Source organism: Puma concolor, chromosome D4 (assembly GCF_028749965.1).
Source record: "Puma concolor isolate L17-30 chromosome D4, mPumCon1.1.hap2, whole genome shotgun sequence".
NCBI classification, from domain to species: Eukaryota; Metazoa; Chordata; class Mammalia; order Carnivora; family Felidae; genus Puma; species Puma concolor.
The window spans coordinates 82,489,216-82,506,624 of NC_141679.1; the positions used below are offsets into that span (position 1 = coordinate 82,489,216).

The following is a 17,409-nucleotide window of genomic DNA, read 5'->3' on the forward strand; positions in this document are numbered from 1 at the left end:
TAATGGAAAAACTGGGAAATTTATCAATGTTAATGTCTTAGTTGTGCTGATGTACCATGGATGTGTTAGATATTAACAACAGGAGAAGCTGGGAAAAGCACATAGGAAGTCTCTGTACTACTTCTGTAACTTTTCTAGTATCTAAGATTATTCCACAATAAAATGTTTACTAAAAATAACAAACTAATGAGTTTGGTTAGCTACAATGGGTGGGTGGGAATGAGGTGGGAAAGTTGAGAAGATGAGCACACCTATTTGTATAGTTTTTACTGTGTTATCTTTCAATTTCTCAAATAAATAAGCAGGAATGAACAAAGCAAAGCGGAGTGAAAATAAAACAATTAATCTAACATTTCAAATGACGTGATCAGACAGAAAGGGAAGATGAAATAACTCAGGTAATTCTAGATACAAGCCCATTGGGTGGTTGCTCATGAATGAGCCATCATTTTTAAAGACAGGGAGAGAGAGAGAGAGAGAGAGAGAGAAACAAACAACAGCCATTGTATGGTGTATGAGGTCTGCATTCCCAAGAACAGTCAGGATATCTCACCAGATCCTTATATACCACTGCCACTGCTGCTTTCCATGCCTCGGTGGCAACAACATGTCCTGTGGCACAAATAATTACAAAAAGTGGTCCCGAAGGCTTCTAAACTATGCCCATATCTCGTTTCTCAAAATACATGCCAGGCCATTATTGAAAGGGCAATGGACGCCTAATGTAAGAATGCATGCAACAAGTCTCTCTGGAATTATTTTATCTCCAAATCATGCCAATACAGTAGCATCTTTTCTGGATCATTGATCATTGATCATTCTGGATCATCTTTCAACTATATTTATACATTTCTGTGAATCCCCAACCAACAAGGTTTTATGCCTTGAAGTTCTAACGTCAGCCCAAGATTATTGTAAACCCAGTGATATCCATGACCTCACCCTCAACCAACACCATGACAGCCTGAAGGACCATCGGGTGACATCAGACCCACAACTGGACTCATTCCTGATGATGGCATCAGACATACAGCTGGGCTTACCTGTGATGGTGACCTTGATCTCCCCACTGGACTCATCCAGTTCTCATGTCCCTTGTAAATCTCCTATCCAATGTTCCCTTCACCCTCAAAACACTCTCCTGCTTTTCATATCCTTTCTTTCCCAGTTCAACCCCAACCATCACACGCTACTCCCTTCCCCTTCCATCCTTGCATTTTCTGCTCCTTCCCAGATGTCTGCACTTCTAGCCCCCATCTCTGATATACAACCAGCACTGAAGGATGCGTTATAAAATAATTGCTATGTAAACCTTACTGAGCAAATAGCCATATTTTAAAGGATATGAATTGTTGGGTATGCCATAAGGCACCCTCTCAACTGCCTGGCCATGTTGTAGCCTATCAAAATGATCTTAAAGAAACCTTCACAATAACACAACCCAGCTCCTATATATCTGATGGTCCACATCTCTGAACCTAAACCTTGTTTTTCTCCTGGTCTTTCCTTTAAAATACTAACGCCAACTATCCAGAATAGCCCCATATTATGTCTTGATTAAAATGCTTACTGTAAATTTAGTAGTTCCTCATTGCCCATGCCAAATTCTCAGTCTAAGCTTCTAGTCCATGAGGGATATTCTCTTCTTCTCCACTATCCCTTACTCCTGCACTAATTTATTCCTCTCTAACCCAGGCTTCTCTTCATAATTTGACTTGTACTGTCTGCATTTTGGACTCATACTCCAAAACAAAACCCACCAATTTTATTCTCACCACCAAGTATGTTATATTCTTGTCAACTGCCCTCATTCTGCTGACCACAATGGAGGTCACTGGTGCTGCCTTGGAGGCCACCATATTACGCAACATAATGAAAGAATTATGCCAGTCAGGAAATGTATAAAATAATATCCATATATATGATTCAAACTGCCACAGCCCTGGGAGCCCTGAATGAAAGACAATGATCCCTGGCAACAATGGTTGCTAATAATTGCCTAGCCTTAGATTATCTGATGACCAGCCAAGGGGACATTTTTTCCCATAAGGGCACTTATTGTTGCATGCTGACAAATAATACAGGCAAAATTTCTCAGATAGCACAATACATAGTCTCTTTCTCCAGCAGAAACTTTTCTCCACTCCCACCCCTTTACCACTACAAATTCCCAAACCCATTCTCTCTGCTTTGTCCAAGCCAACTTGTAGCTTGTACCCACCCAGATTCCTCGAGAATCCTTTGTGCCTCATTCTTTCTTTTAAATTATCTTCCTATGTGAAGTGTCATGAGCCCTGACTTCTGAACCAAAGCATGTGCCTCCTGATAATATGCACTGTCGTAGGCTTATGAAAGATCTATAGTTAGAATCTTCAACACACACACACATACACACGCATGCACACATGTGTATGCACACACAAACATGGTAAAATGTTAGCTTTTGTAAAAGAGTATGGGTGAAGGGCATAAGAGAATTTATTCTATCATCTTTACAACTTTTTTCTAAGCATGAAGTCATTTTTAAAAATAAATTTTAAAAAGTTGAATCCCAGCTAGAACCAAGCCCCAAAAATATTTGAGCTTGGAACTGTGCCCAAGAAGAAACAAGTCCAAGACATCCCTGGCATTAGAGACACTGTCCCTTGTGACTCCAGTCCCCTCTGGCTCCTGGACATGATGTTCTCCATATGGCAGGAAGAAATTGGCCAGTTAACCCACAGTGGCTCCTCCTTTACTATGAAGAGAAGCTGAGAATTTGGCAACAGTCTGGAAGAAGTGTCTGAACTCAGGGATGATGAGCACAGGTCAGAAGGAGCTGGAAATCTGCACGTGGCGATGGATCTTCCTATATAATTGTGGGTTTGTGTATGAGCATCTCTGTGTTCGTGTGTGTGTGTGTGTCTGCATGCACTGTATATGCTTGTATACCTGTTGTTTGATAGCTGGCTGTGTGTGTACTACGTAACTGATTCACAGCCTGATTCTTTTCTTCAGTTAGTTAGGCCCAATCTGGGCTGTGTTTTAGTGCATAAGTTATCAGCCTCCAACATGTGATTAGGGACTTCTGATTCATATCTGTGATCTTCAATATTTGCCTCTATTGTTATGACAGTGGCATTCTCCCAATGGGGTGATGGGCATCACAGCTGAGTGATGAGAACTCAGCGTTAGGAGTAAGACTGTTGTCTCCACTGCTGGGGAAAAGGATATCCAACCTCTTCAAGGAACCAAAGTTAGAAGGGGCCCAAATCTGTCCTCAGCAGCATGTGCTAGTGTGTCTGTTTGTGAATGACAACTTGTATGTAAGAGCAGGAATGTGTATTGTTTCCTTTTGTCTGTGTGTCTGTTACCATGTGTATGTTGCCATGTGTATGGGTTGTTGGTGGTGGTTTAATGATGGTGCCTGTCACTGAATAGGCTTAATTTCCCCATGATGACTGACTGCCTTCACTGGGAAGGGGCCCTAACTTCAGTGATGGGAGTGGGCATGCTGCTGGTAGAGAGTGACTAAGTGTGCATGTGTTGTTGGTGCATGTTTCTTGTGAGATTTTGAAATTGTGTATGGCCTTGTGTGTTTTTGGTGATGTGTATGTATAGTGATGAGTTATGCATATGTGAGTTGTGTATTTTACCAGGTATGACATGCTTGTATGTTAATGGTGCACTGTGAATGTATTTGTGGGTGATACATAATTGCATATTATGTACATCCTGCCTTGTGTGTTATTCATGACTTGTATGTATATTAGTATTTATGAAATAAACCACATACTGGCTATCTTTCTCTTACAATGGGACTCAGACACAGGTGACTGAAATCTTCAAATCAGCAGTGTGTGTGTCTGTGTATCTGTGTGTGTGTACGTGTGGTGTTTGTATGTGTGTTTGGAGACTTCTGATTTGCACTCATGACTTCAATTAGTTCCTTAAGTGACCTCCTTCTCATGGACGTAACCACTGCTCTAAGTGACTATTTCCTAAAAAGGGTCTGTTATCATTTTCATATACCTGTGTGAGTCAGTGGCTCAGAGTTTTGTAACCCTTGCACATTCACTTAATGTCCCAGACAAAGGAATGTTAGGCGTGTTGCTGAGTGAAGTTAGAGCACAGAGTCTCACCAAATGGCGGCAAGACCTTGGGAGAGTCACTCAACTATTTGGCCTCGGTTTACATATCTAGAAAATGGAGGCTTACAGGCCCTCTGTAAGTATTTATGGCTTGAATAGAAGTTAATGTATGGGAGAGCCTTTTGTCAACTGGAAAATATATAAATATAAATGACAGAGATTATCCAGACAGGCACCAAGAAAATTTTGGACTGCTTCAGTCTCCTTGCAACCCTAAAATAACATACTGTCTCTGGCATTCACACCCAGTGAAAAGAGAGATTTCCATGTTAAAAGCGTAAGTGATGATCACACAATATTAAGTTGAACTATATGAGGTAACCAATATTTGATCTATAGAAAATGGCAATTATAGAAGTAGGACAATAGTTCAATATATATATTTATTTATAGGGATATATATATATATGTACTGTATTCATATATATATCCATACATATGGTGTGTATACATATATATACACATATATATATACACACACACATATATATATATGTATACACACACACACACACACACACACAGTTGACCTTTAAACAACATGGGTTTGAACTGCACAAGTTCATTTACACATGGATTTTTTTGATAAATACAGTACAATACTATAAATGTGCTTTCTCTTCCTTATGATTTTCTTAATAACATTTTCTTTTCTCTAGCTTACTTTATTGTAAGAATACAGTATATAATACACATACAAAGTATGTGTTAATCAACTATTTGTTATTGGTAAGGCTTCTGGTCAACAGTAGGCTATCTATTAGTAATTAAGTTTGGGGGGAGTCAAAAGTTATATGACTGTGCATGGGAGTCAGCACCCCAACCCTCATGTTATTTAAGGGTTGGCTGTATATCTCATATATATGTGTATGTGTGTGCATGTGTATGTGTGTGTGTGTGTGTGTGTGTGTATTCCCATATGTATGTCTACATATATTCCATCTGAGTATATGTATATGGATAGATGGAATGTAGAGATAGATGGAATATATATGTATACAAACACTCCCATCTGTGTGTGTGTGTGTGTGTGTGTGTGTGTGTGTGTGTGTGTGTGTATCCCCTTATGTATATATGAACATACATGTATCCTATTTCTAACAGCAACTTGTTGCCTATGGAACAATTTCTTAATGGCTTAAATGAGAAAATTACCCTAATTTTTAGTGAAACAGCAAAGATTTTATCTGATAATGGAAGGCTGATGTGTGTATTTAATTAGGAAACATAAGTAAAGCCTTTAAGCATAGTGCCTGGCACATAGTATAACCCCCCAAATGTTCACCATTATTATGGAAGATTGTTTGAGAGGTATTCTGGTTTAGGACTTGTTCTGGCATTCAGGTGGGGTTTGAATGACCCCCCATTTCTAGAGTACTGGTGAGCTTACAGCTGTAGATGAGTGTGATCCAGCCAGGTTCACAGGAGGAATGTGACAGCATTCCAACAAGGCCACCTCAGTGATGGCATCGCATGTCACTTTAAGGCAGAAACAACTGATACTAGTTTGCCAAGGACCATCTACTACTTCTGCCACAGCGAACTGTTTTCGTCTGGCTCTGTCTTGGTGTCATAAATTATCCCAGTATATGGGACCTTGCTTTTCTTGTCCACCACTACATTCTCAGTACTTAGCAGAGGCCCAGGTTCAATCTCAACATTCAGTAAATAATGGTCAAATGAAACAGTGAATGCTCTCTTGTTTCTGTGCAATGAGGTCTTGTTGGCTGCTTTTGGTTATAATGTTTTCCTAGAGCCAGACTGGGACAGAGTGAAGATGCATGCATCCACAGGTGTGAGAAATTAATAGGAATGTAGTTTAAAATGCATTGTTTTCTCAGAATATTACAGTATGGAATGTGTCCCTATCATTCTTCCTGATATTTCCAATCCTCCTTTATCCCCAGCATGTAAAAGCACAGCATGAGGCCTGAGAACCAGAGCAGTGAGTTCCTCCTCCTGGGGCTCCCCATCCGGCCAGAGCAGCAGGGCATGTTCTTCACCCTGTTCCTGGGCATGTACCTGACCACAGTGCTGGGGAACCTGCTCATCATCCTGCTCATCAGGCTGGACTCTCGCCTTCACACCCCCATGTACTTCTTCCTCAGCCACTTGGCCTTCTCTGACATTTCCCTTTCATCTGTCACAGTTCCAAAGATGCTCATGAACATGCAGACTCAGCAACAATCCATCCCCTATATGGGGTGTATTTCACAGGTGTATTTCTTTATATTTTTTGGTTGCCTTGACAACTTTCTTCTCACAGTGATGGCATATGACAGGTATGTGGCCATCTGTCACCCTCTCCACTACACCACCACCATGAGGGAGGAGCTGTGTATCATCCTAGTGGCTGGATCCTGGTTCTTCTCTTGCATCCAAGCTCTTTTGCACACCCTCCTCGTGGACCAGTTGTCCTTCTGTGCAGGGACTGTCATCCCACACTTCTTTTGTGATCTTGCTGCTGTGCTCAAGTCTTCCTGCTCAGACACCTCTTTCAATGAGCTGCTTATCCTCACTGAAGGAGCAGTGGTACTCATTCTACCATTGAGTGGTATCTTGGGCTCATATATCCATATGGCAGGCATCGCTCTGAAGGTCCCCTCCTTCAAAAGAATCTCCAAAGCCTTGTCTACATGTGGCTCCCATCTCTTTGTGGTGTGTTTATACTATGGGACAATTGCAGGTGTTTACTTTTTCTCTTCATCAGGCAACTCCCAAGACAAGGACATAATTGCTTCTGTAATGTACATGGTGGTCACCCCTATGCTGAACCCCTGCATCTACAGCCTGAGGAATAAGGACATGAAACATGCTCTTCGGAAAATTTTTGGAGTCAAGGACCCTCTTTGGTATGGTTAATTTAACCCCATTGTCATGAGCACTCATTGGGCTATAAACATGTCTCCTTTAAAAGTTGTGACTTGGACAGCTCTTACTGCTGACACCATTCTTCAACTGATCTCATTTTATGTTTCCTCTCATCTTTTTCTTCACCTGATTTTCCCCCTACCTGTTCTCTGAATTCTGTGTATTAATGTTTCTATAGGGAAATCCCAAGTCCTCCTATGATGTTCACTGCAAGGTTGTGAGACTTGTGAGCCCACTTCACTGGGCTTTAAGAGCTTTTCTTATCCCCCATCTTTTTCTTCAATAACTCTCTTTATCTGGTACTGATATTAACATATATTTATGTGAATTTTCTTAATACCACCAAACTTCATTTATTTCATGTGTGAAGAATTCAGAAGTTACCAAAGTGTTTTGCCTATTGAATGGTGTCCATCACAGCTGGCGTTAATTAAGCATTGAAATGTATATTTTATTTAATCCTCAGTACAAGCCTCTTATGAGGGTACTAATATTTTATGTAGAGAGCAAACCAAAACCCAGAAAGATCAAGTAAATTGCTGCCGTAAGACCTAATCTCAGACATGCATGGCTTTAAAACCATGTCTTTAACCAGATTACTTTATTACCATTATCTCGGTCTGTACCACTGACCAGTTTGGACATTTTTGATCCTTATATATAGCATACAATAAGTACTGTTCTATATTCCACTTTTTATTCAGTATAGTTATGGTTAAATCATTCTCAAGACTTTATAATTTTCAATGTGTCTACACATCTTAATATATTCATCCATTCTAGTTTTGACTGACACTTGGGCTGTTTCCAGTTTGGGACCTCTATATACTAGAGAATGGGACTTGGGGGCCACAATGTATGTGTATTTTCAGCATTAATAGATAATACCAGAGAGTTAGATAAAGTGCTTACACCAGTTACACTCATTTCTGTAACATATGGAAAAATGTGGTCCACTTCCTCACCAATACTTATACTATCCATCTTTTCCACTGTACACATTTTTATGGGTTTATAGAAACAGTGTGCTGTGGCTTTAATTTGCACTTGTCTGATAACTCGTGTAGTTTATCTCTTTTGCCTATACTTACTGATCATTCTGATAGTTTCTCTTGTAAAGGACCTGTTCCCAACCCTTTGCTGCTGTTTTATTGGGTAGTCTGCTTTTTAACATTAATTTGTAAAAAATTCTTTGTATATTCTACATTTTAGTCCTTTGCCAAATATACATATTGAGGATTTTTTTTCATTATGAGGCTTGCTTTTTCAATATATTAATGGTCTATTTTGAGTTAATTTTGTGTGACTAATGCACAAAAAGGCTTCAATGTCATTCTTCTGCATGTAGATATCCAGTTTTCCCAGAGTCATTTATTTAAAAGATATTTCTTTCCCCCATTGATTTGTCTTGGCACCTTATAAAAATTCAGCTGGATACAAATTTGAGGGATTACTTCTGGACTTTCAGCTCTGTTCTATTGGCCTATATCTATCTTCATGACTATATCACACTAGCTTGATTACTGTAGTTTTGTAGTAAGATTTGAAATCAGTACATATGGATCCTGAAACTTTGTTCTATTCCTTTGAGATTGCTTTTGTTAGTTGGGATCCCTTGAATTTATATAGGTAGTTTAAAATCAGCTTGTTAATTTCTGCAAAGAAAACAGCTTGGATTTGGGTAGTAACTATGCTGAATATATAAATCAATTTGGAAAGTACTGTTATCTTAACAGTATGAAGTATCTCAAGCCATGAACATGGGACGTATTTCCATTCATTTACATCTGTAATTTCTTTCAACAAGATTTTGTTGTTTCAGACTATGAATTTTCCACTTATTTAGATGAATTTATTCTTAAGTATGCTATTCTTCTTGATGTTATTGTAAGTAGAATTGTTCATTTCATTTTCAGATTGTTCCTTCCTAGTGGGTAGAAATGCCATTGATTTTTGTGTATTGACCTTGTACTTTGCCATCTTTGAACCCATTTGTTCATTCTAGTAGTTTATTTTTTTTATTCCTTAGTATCTTTTACAGTGGACCCTTGAACAATGCAGATGTTAGGGGGCACTGACCCCCACACACATGCAGTTGAAAATCCATGTATAACTTTTGACTCCCCCAAAACATACTTAATATACTAATAGCCTATTTTCAGGCTTAGGTTATTGTTACTGTTACCAATAACATAAAACGTATTTTGGGGGCGCCTGGGTAGCTCAGTCGGTTAAGCATCTGACTTTGGCTCAGGTCATGATCTTGCAGTTCATGAGTTTGAGCCCAGCTCCAGGCTCTGTCACTGACAGCTCCTGAGTCTGGAGCCTGCTTTGGATTCTGTGTCTGCCTCTCTCTCTACCCCCCCTTCTGCTTGCACTCTGTCTCTCTGTCTCTCTCTCTCTCTCAAAAATAATACACATTAACAAAAAATTTTAAACGTATTTTGTATGTTATATGTATTATATATTGTATTCTTATAATAATTTAAGCTAGAGAGAAAAAATGTTAAGAAAATCATAAGGAAGAGAAAATACATTTATAGTACCATGTTGTACTTACAAAAAAAAAAAAAATCCACATACAAGTGGACCTGTGCAGCTCAAACTTGTGTTTTTCAAGGGTTAACTGTATATACAAAATCATCAGAAAATAAATACAGTTTTGCTCCTTCCTTTCCAATCTAGATGCCTATTATTTTATTTTCTTTCTTTTTTTTAATTTTTATTTTAAATAGTTTTTTTTTTTTTTAACGTTTGTTTATTTTTGAGACAGAGAGAGACAGAGCACGAATGGGGGAGGGTCAGAGAGAGGGAGACACAGAATCTGAAACAGGCTCCAGGCTCCAAGCTGTCAGCACAGAGCCCGACGCGGGGCTCGAACTCACGGACTGGGAGATCGTGACCTGAGCCGAAGTCGGCTGCTTAACCGACTGAGCCACCCAGGCGCCCCTATTTTATTTTCTTTCTTGACTGCCCTGACTAGAACCTTCAGTAAACCTTGAAGAGAAGTGATATTGTTCCTGAACTTAAAGGTAAAGCCTAGATAGAGATGATGGTTGCACAACGCTGTAAATATACTTAATGCCACTAAATTGTGCACTTTAAAATGGTTATCCAATAGACACAGGAGTTCTGATTCATAGGGGCACATGTACCCCAATGTTTATAGCAGTGCTTTCAACAATAGCCAAATTATGGAAAGAGCCTAAATGTCCACCAACTGACGAATGGATAAAGATGTGGTTTATATATACAATGGAATACTACTTGGCAATGAGAAAGAATAAAATCATGCCATTTGCAGCAGCATGGATGGAACTGGAAGATATTATGCTGAGTGAAGTAAGTCAGTCAGAGAAGGACAGATATCATATGTTTTCACTCATATGTGGATCTTGAGAAACTTAACAGAGATCATGGGGGAAGGGAAGGGGAAAAATAGTTACAAACACAGAGAGAGGGAGGCAAGCCATAAGAGACTCTTAAATACAGATAACAAACTGAGGGTGGATGTGGGGGTGGGGGAGAGGGGAAGATGGGCATTGAGGAGGGCACTTGTTGGGATGAGCACTGGGTGTTGTGTATAAGCGATGAACCATGGGAATCTACCCCAAAAACCTAGAGCACACTTTACACACTGTATGTTAGCCAATTTGACAATAAATTATATTTAAACAAACAAATAAATAAATAACATTTTAAAAATAAAATGATTAAAATGGTAAATTTTATGTTATGTGTATTTTAGCACAATAAGAAGTAATCAAATAATGTAATTTATCCCCTAAGCAAAATAAAAGAAGGATTAATGAAAAAAAAAGAAAGAGCCAAACCATACAACAGACTCTTAACTATACAGAACAAACGGAGGGTTGCTGGAAGGGAGGTGAGTGGGGAATTGGTTAAATGGCTAATGGGCATTTAAGAGGGGCACTTGTGATGAACCCTGGGTGTTTTATGCAAGTGATGAAACACTAAATTCTACTCCTGAAATTAATATTACACTGTATGTTAACTAACTGGAATTTAAATAAAAACTTGAAACTACTTTATACGTAATATGAATTCATAATATAATATAATAAATATTCATTAATTCAATATTCATAATACTTTTTAAATTTTTCACAATTTTGAATGCTTTCTATGTATAGAATGTATGCTAGGCAACTTAAGATCTTCATGCATCTGTTTCATTAATTATATATAACATATATATGATACATATTATATAATTCATATTATGTATGAGTCCCAGAAGAATAAGAAATAAAATTGAGAAGAAATATTTAGAAAAATAATGGAGACAAATTATTCAAATATAAATGACTTCATATTTCAAAACTCTATAGAGTGATAAAAAGGAGAGAAAATAAAAGGCTTACACCTCCATAGATTTAATAAATTTCAAAATCAAAGAGAAAATTCTGACAGAAAGGGAAGTTTGCCTACACAAAAACAGTAATCCTACTCACATCAGACTTCTTACTAGCTATCCTGGATGTAAATAGACAATGAAATATTTTTAATGCATAGAAGGAATATGGTTTTAAAATCAATATTTTAGGGGCGCCTGGGTGGCGCAGTCGGTTAAGCGTCCGACTTCAGCCAGGTCACGATCTCGTGGTCCGTGAGTTCGAGCCCCGCGTCGGGCTCTGGGCTGATGGCTCAGAGCCTGGAGCCTGTTTCCGATTCTGTGTCTCCCTCTCTCTCTGCCCCTCGCCCGTTCATGCTCTGTCTCTCTCTGTCCCAAAAATAAATAAACGTTGAAAAAAAAATTTTAAATCAATATTTTATATCAAGCAAAGGTACCACTCAAATGTAGAGATATATTACAAATATTCATAGATATATAAAACCTCAGAAGGTTTGCCACACAGAGCTTTGTGGAGGAAACATTCAAGTTAAAAAATAAACATTTTTAGGAAATGTTGCAAGATGTTTGGAAATTAAGGATGATTAAATATCTTGATAAAATTTGGGTTTTTTAAAGGTTTAAACTAAAGGAAAAATGAGAAAGTATATCCATTACAAATCAGAATTAAAATTCCTACAAATCATTATCAAAAGACAATCAACCCAATAAAAATGGGCAGATTCTTCATAAAAAGATCTAAGACTGGTCAATAAGTACATGAAAATGTGCTCAACATTAAGAATTGGGGAAATGCAAGTTAAAATCATAATGAGTTATCACTTCAAATGGTAAAAATGTTAACTCTAAGATTTTTATTATGAGAGAGTATTTTGTTTTCTGACTTATTTACCTGAGAAAATCAAAGTCCAGAGAGAATAACTGAACTTCACAAAGTCACAGAGAAGTTCATTTCAAGTTTGAGGACTGGGCAACAGACCAAATTTTTTCCCACAATGAATACTTCAGAGACTGGTGTTCCCAGGTGTCTCAGCAACTTCCAGTAGGGAGCTCTAGGGATTATTTTAGAAACTGCAGGTGGGTAGCTTCTTTCTTTTCTGGGTTTCTAGTCAGTTTGGCTGACTTAGGATCAAGGATGGCCTGCTCTCATTTCTCCATCCTTGGAGTAGATGAGGGGTCCATGTCCCAAGAGCCACTTATGCCTTAAACATAGGGGAAGATGTCTTTTCTTCTGCCATCAAATATGGCTTCTCCACTCTTGATAAGTAAGATCCCAGAAGAGACAAATCTTGACCTTAACATGAAAAAATGAGGAGCTCTTCTGGGCCCAACTCAAGACTGAGAGTAAGTCATTGACCATACCTCCCCTTTTCCAGTCAGTCAAGGGAAGCAGATTAGTCCTTTGGAAATTGTTTGAGGAACTCTGTTTCTGGTATCAGTTGTAGTGCTGAACACCTGAGCTATCACCAGGTAGAGAGGAGGGGGAGGCGTCCAAGAAGGTGAAATGGCTAAATAGCAAAGGCATGCAGGCAGGACGTGTGAGTTGTTTGAGGGCTGTGGGCAGTTTCATAGGTGAGCCTGGGGTGGCATAGCATGACAGGGAAGTGTCACTGGACAGACAGATGGAGACAGACTCAGGAAGGGCTAATTATGTCATGATAAGAAAAAGCCTGGATGTTGTCCTGATGGTAATAAGGAGACTCACAACAGCCTATGACATAATTCAGTTATCCTTCTTCACAGAGGGATAAACTGAAGTCCAAGAGGTTAAATGAACTACTCAAAGCCTCATTATTGGGTTTGATACAGAAGGTGAGTCAAAATTTCCTTTGTACCAACTAAATGTTTCTTTTTGTTTACACTATGCAGCCTAAATACTTTCCCTGGTGACAAATAAATGAGTCTACTGTAGCGGTTTTAAGTGCATAGATATAGTAGGGATTCCATTTTCAGAAGTACAGGAAATGCCCCCACATGGGTATGACACTCTCCTACAGCCTGGACCACTAGCCAGGGTGTTAGACCATCTGTCATAATAAAGTCAAAACCAGAGGATGTATCTTTTCCCCAAAAGTCAATTGTTTTAAGTTCTATTAGTTTATTTGCCCAGAATATCAGAAGAATTCTGAGAATATTCATTTATTTTTGTTTTTCATTTGGAATCAATGGAGCTGTTTATGATGGGCTGTATGCTTCTAAAGGTTGATTTCCTTTGCAAGAAAAGTGAAAAATTGGAATAAATATTCATTTTTCTAATTGTGACTATAAAGGTGATACGACTAAATGAATACAACAAATTATATCACTGTACTTCCTTCTATTTGCTAAGCTCTTGAATCAACTTGGTTGCAGTTGGTGATAAAAGACAGAGATACCAGAAAGAAAAGAATCTGAGCTTCTCAGAGTGATAATCATGGTCTGAGGTCTTTAGCTTTCCATGTATAGAAACTGGATCATATCCAAGCATTGGGTTAAATTAAAATGGACTGACTCACACCAGTCACACTCACAAGAGACTGATGCACAAGCCAAAAATATCAATATCTTCATTTGTCATGAAAACTGTAGCCACCAAATTGAATGGATATTTACATTCTCTAAGGTGATAGATATGTGAATTAACTTGATTTTAGTAATCATTTTACAATGTATATGTATATTAAAACATCACACTGTACACCTTACATATATACAGTTTTCATCTGCCAACTTTATCTTGATAAAGTGAAATGAATAAATGAAGGAGTTTATTTGTTAAGTCCCTAATGGTGCATTTTCTCATGAAAATATGCAGGAAGCTGAACAAGAGTCAGAAAGTGATTTAGTAAACCCTGAAAAGCAGCATAGCAGAACTAAGAACTTAGACTTTTGACTCAGATAAACTTTACGTCACACCCTAAATGTGTAGCTTTGGCAATTTTCTTCATCCTCCTGACCTCAGTTTCTACATCTTTAAAATAAAGATAAGCATAGAGTCACTGCACAGGGTTACCACAAGAAAATCCAGTGGCTGGCACATGGCTAGTGCTCAGCCAGTGTTAGCTATTGTTACACTGACTTTTTCATTAAGTTAGAGACAGGAGTATGGATTGGATAAATTCAAAACCCATAATTATCTAGTAATGAGATTCCTCGTGTAGCCTCACTGTGGCTGCTGTGGAACAGAAAGATATTCAAGTCTCAAATCAAGATACTCTCTTCTCAGAACTCTGTGAGAAACAAACTGAGGTGTAGTTTGGGGTGGGGTGCAAACTAAGGATTTGACTCTTTCCAATTAGGTTTGCCATATATGAATCAAAAAAAAAAAATATAAGAGGCCCACTTACAGCAAAAAAAAAAAAATCGGTAAGTGAGGGACATCAAGCTTTCAGAGTAAAGGCACAAATAGTTCCTAGACATGCTGGGGGGAATTGGAACAGAATGCACTTCTACAGCCTCTTCTGTAAAAAAAAAGCTGGGAACTTTAGGTGTGCCTGGGTGATTCAGTCAGTTAAGCATCCAGCTTCGGTTCAGGTCATGATCTCTTGGTTTGTGAGCCTGAGCCCTGTGTCGGGCTCTGTGCTGACAGCTCAGAGCCTGGAGCCTGCTTCCGATTCTGTGTCTCCCTCTCTTTCTTTCCCTCCCTCACTCATGCTCTCTCTCTCTCTCTGTCTCTTAAAATTGAATAAACATTAAAAAAAATTTTTTTTAAAGCTGGGAACTTTAAAAAGGGCCTGAATTGAATAAACTAAAACATAAGACATTTATGTTTTAATTTTAACTAAGATAGAATTATAAATATACATGCTGTTCTGAAATTTTACCTTTAAAAAATCTTAAATTGATTATATACTTGTTTATAATTATAATTATTATATATAATATTAATTGATTTCATTTCATTTTAATTAACTTTTAAATGTAAGTAAAACATTATTTACTTAATTATATTATATTATTCGTCAATGAGAAAAATAGTATATGCTGATGGGATCTGTGTAATCAGAGTACACTTTGTTTTTCACATTGTACAACCATGTTTCATGGAGACTGCTGGAATAGTTTGAAGGTGCCCTGGATAGCTGGTCAAGTGCTCTCACCAATCTGTAAATTTACAAATAGTTTGATCCAAACTATCTTTTTAACATGCATAATTATAAATTCGAGCTTTGCCAAAACCACATGATTTTTCTAATAGGAATATGAAATACTTTCTACAGCATTATTTTACCTTTTTGCTATTTATAATAAAATTTGTTTCATACAGAATTCCAGGCATGAATAGAAGAAACCATACCAACATCTATGAATTTCTTCTCGTGGGCCTCTCTGAGTGGCCACAGCAGCAGCCTCTCCTATTTGGACTCTTCCTGGGCATGTACCTGGTCACCATGGTGGGGAATCTGCTCATCATCCTGGCCATTGCCTCAGACCTACACCTCCACACCCCCATGTACCTCTTTCTAGCCAACCTGTCCTTTTCTGACATTGGTTTCATCTCTACAGTAATTCCCAAGATGCTAGATAATATTGGCTCAGGAAGTAAAAGGATTTCTTATGGTGGGTGTCTGACACAGCTTTATTTCTTTGGCCTATTTGCAGATCTGGACAACTTTCTCCTGGCTGTGATGGCACTTGACCGCTATGTGGCCATCAGCCACCCCCTCCATTATGCCATGATCATGAACTACCAACGCTGTGTCCTATTAGTGGCTGGATCATGGGTGGTCACTACCTTCCACGCCCTAGTGCATACCTTCCTGGTAACGAGGCTTTCTTTCTGTGGCCCCAATATCATCCCCCATTTCTTCTGTGATCTTGTCCCACTCCTGAATCTGGCCTGCTCCAGTACTTATGTCAATGACCTGGTGCTCATCCTTGTGGCAGGAACATTGCTAATTGGACCCTTCATCTGCATCCTTACATCTTACTTTTATATTGCATTGGCTATCCTAAGAATCAATTCCCCAAAGGGTAAGCAAAGGGCCTTCTCCAACTGCACCTCCCACCTCTCTGTGGTCTCTCTGTTTTATAGCACAGCTATTGGGGTCTATTTATGTCCTCCATCATCCCCCTCAGGTGTAAAGAATAGAGTCTTCTCAATAATGTACACAGTGGTGACCCCCATGCTGAACCCCTTCATCTACAGCCTAAGAAACAGGGATATGAAGGGGGCGCTAGGAAAACTACTCAGAAGAAAAACACTCTAACATTCTTTCTCAGGATCTCAGGGTCCTGAATCCAAGGCTCGGAACTGGGAGTTGAAATTGGCTGCCTGAGAGTCTAACCACTGTAGCTTCCCTGAACCTGAAACGTCTTTGTTTGTTATGTTTATATTTCAAAGTACTGATTAACACTGAGGACAGGGAGGGACCAGTGATGTCAGTAACCTTAGATCATCTTTGTGAAGTGCCCAGGCTCTGAGAAGCTTATTATCCACTATCAAAATGGCTCTTGTTATTTTTACTGGTGGCTAAGAGAAGCCTGTGGGTGGAGGGACTTGCACACTTATAAAATGAAACTGAAAGCCCAAAATTTTGTTTAGCTCAACTTAGAACTATGGAACACCCCTTTAGCTCAAGAATATAGGATTCATTATTTCTGGTAACAAGAAATACAAAGGAAATAATCTGGTACTTTACAGACAGTGTTCTATAGAAATGCCAGAATGGGGCATTAGTTTAAGTCCTGGGTTCCAGGGATGGCTTTGCCATAAATGAACTGTGTGACAGCTGGATAATCGCTTGATGTCTCTGATAAAGTGATTGAATTGTGTTGGTCTAAGACTCTACAGGCATATACTCCACCTCCAATAATATTTAATGTTATCGTGACAAGAACTAAAGATTTGAAGTCAGAAGTTTCTAGTCAAGACCAAAAGTCCTCCACTTTCACACTCTGTAATTTGGGGAACATTCTTCCTCTTTGAGTTCTGGTTTTCTTATCTTTAAAGCTGGTAAAACACCTATATCATAAGAGTAACAAATAATAAATAATACATAAGCTTACTTGGATCACAGTAAATACTCAATAAATGTTTATGGAATCTAAATC

General features: G+C 38.5%; 2 protein-coding genes across 2 annotated transcripts; both read left to right on the forward strand.

The window, feature by feature from the left end:
- The first annotated feature begins 6,032 nt into the window (after positions 1-6,032).
- On the forward strand, positions 6,033-6,992 carry LOC112850630 (olfactory receptor 1J4-like). The gene has a single exon (XM_025914194.2). The coding sequence runs from the start codon at positions 6,054-6,056 to the stop codon at positions 6,990-6,992; it is 939 nt and encodes a 312-aa protein (XP_025769979.2). The 5' UTR covers positions 6,033-6,053.
- Positions 6,993-15,632: 8,640 nt separating this feature from the next.
- On the forward strand, positions 15,633-16,565 carry LOC112871731 (olfactory receptor 1M1-like). Its single transcript, XM_025934764.1, has one exon. It carries the CDS (start codon positions 15,633-15,635, stop codon positions 16,563-16,565), a length of 933 nt encoding a protein of 310 aa, XP_025790549.1.
- The last annotated feature ends 844 nt before the right edge of the window (positions 16,566-17,409 follow it).

Excerpts from the sequence above, each read along its gene's own strand:
- LOC112850630 (XM_025914194.2), top strand. The coding sequence starts at position 6,054 with ATGAGGCCTGAGAACCAGAGCAGTGAGTTCCTCCTCCTGGGGCTCCCC.
- LOC112871731 (XM_025934764.1), top strand. The coding sequence starts at position 15,633 with ATGAATAGAAGAAACCATACCAACATCTATGAATTTCTTCTCGTGGGC.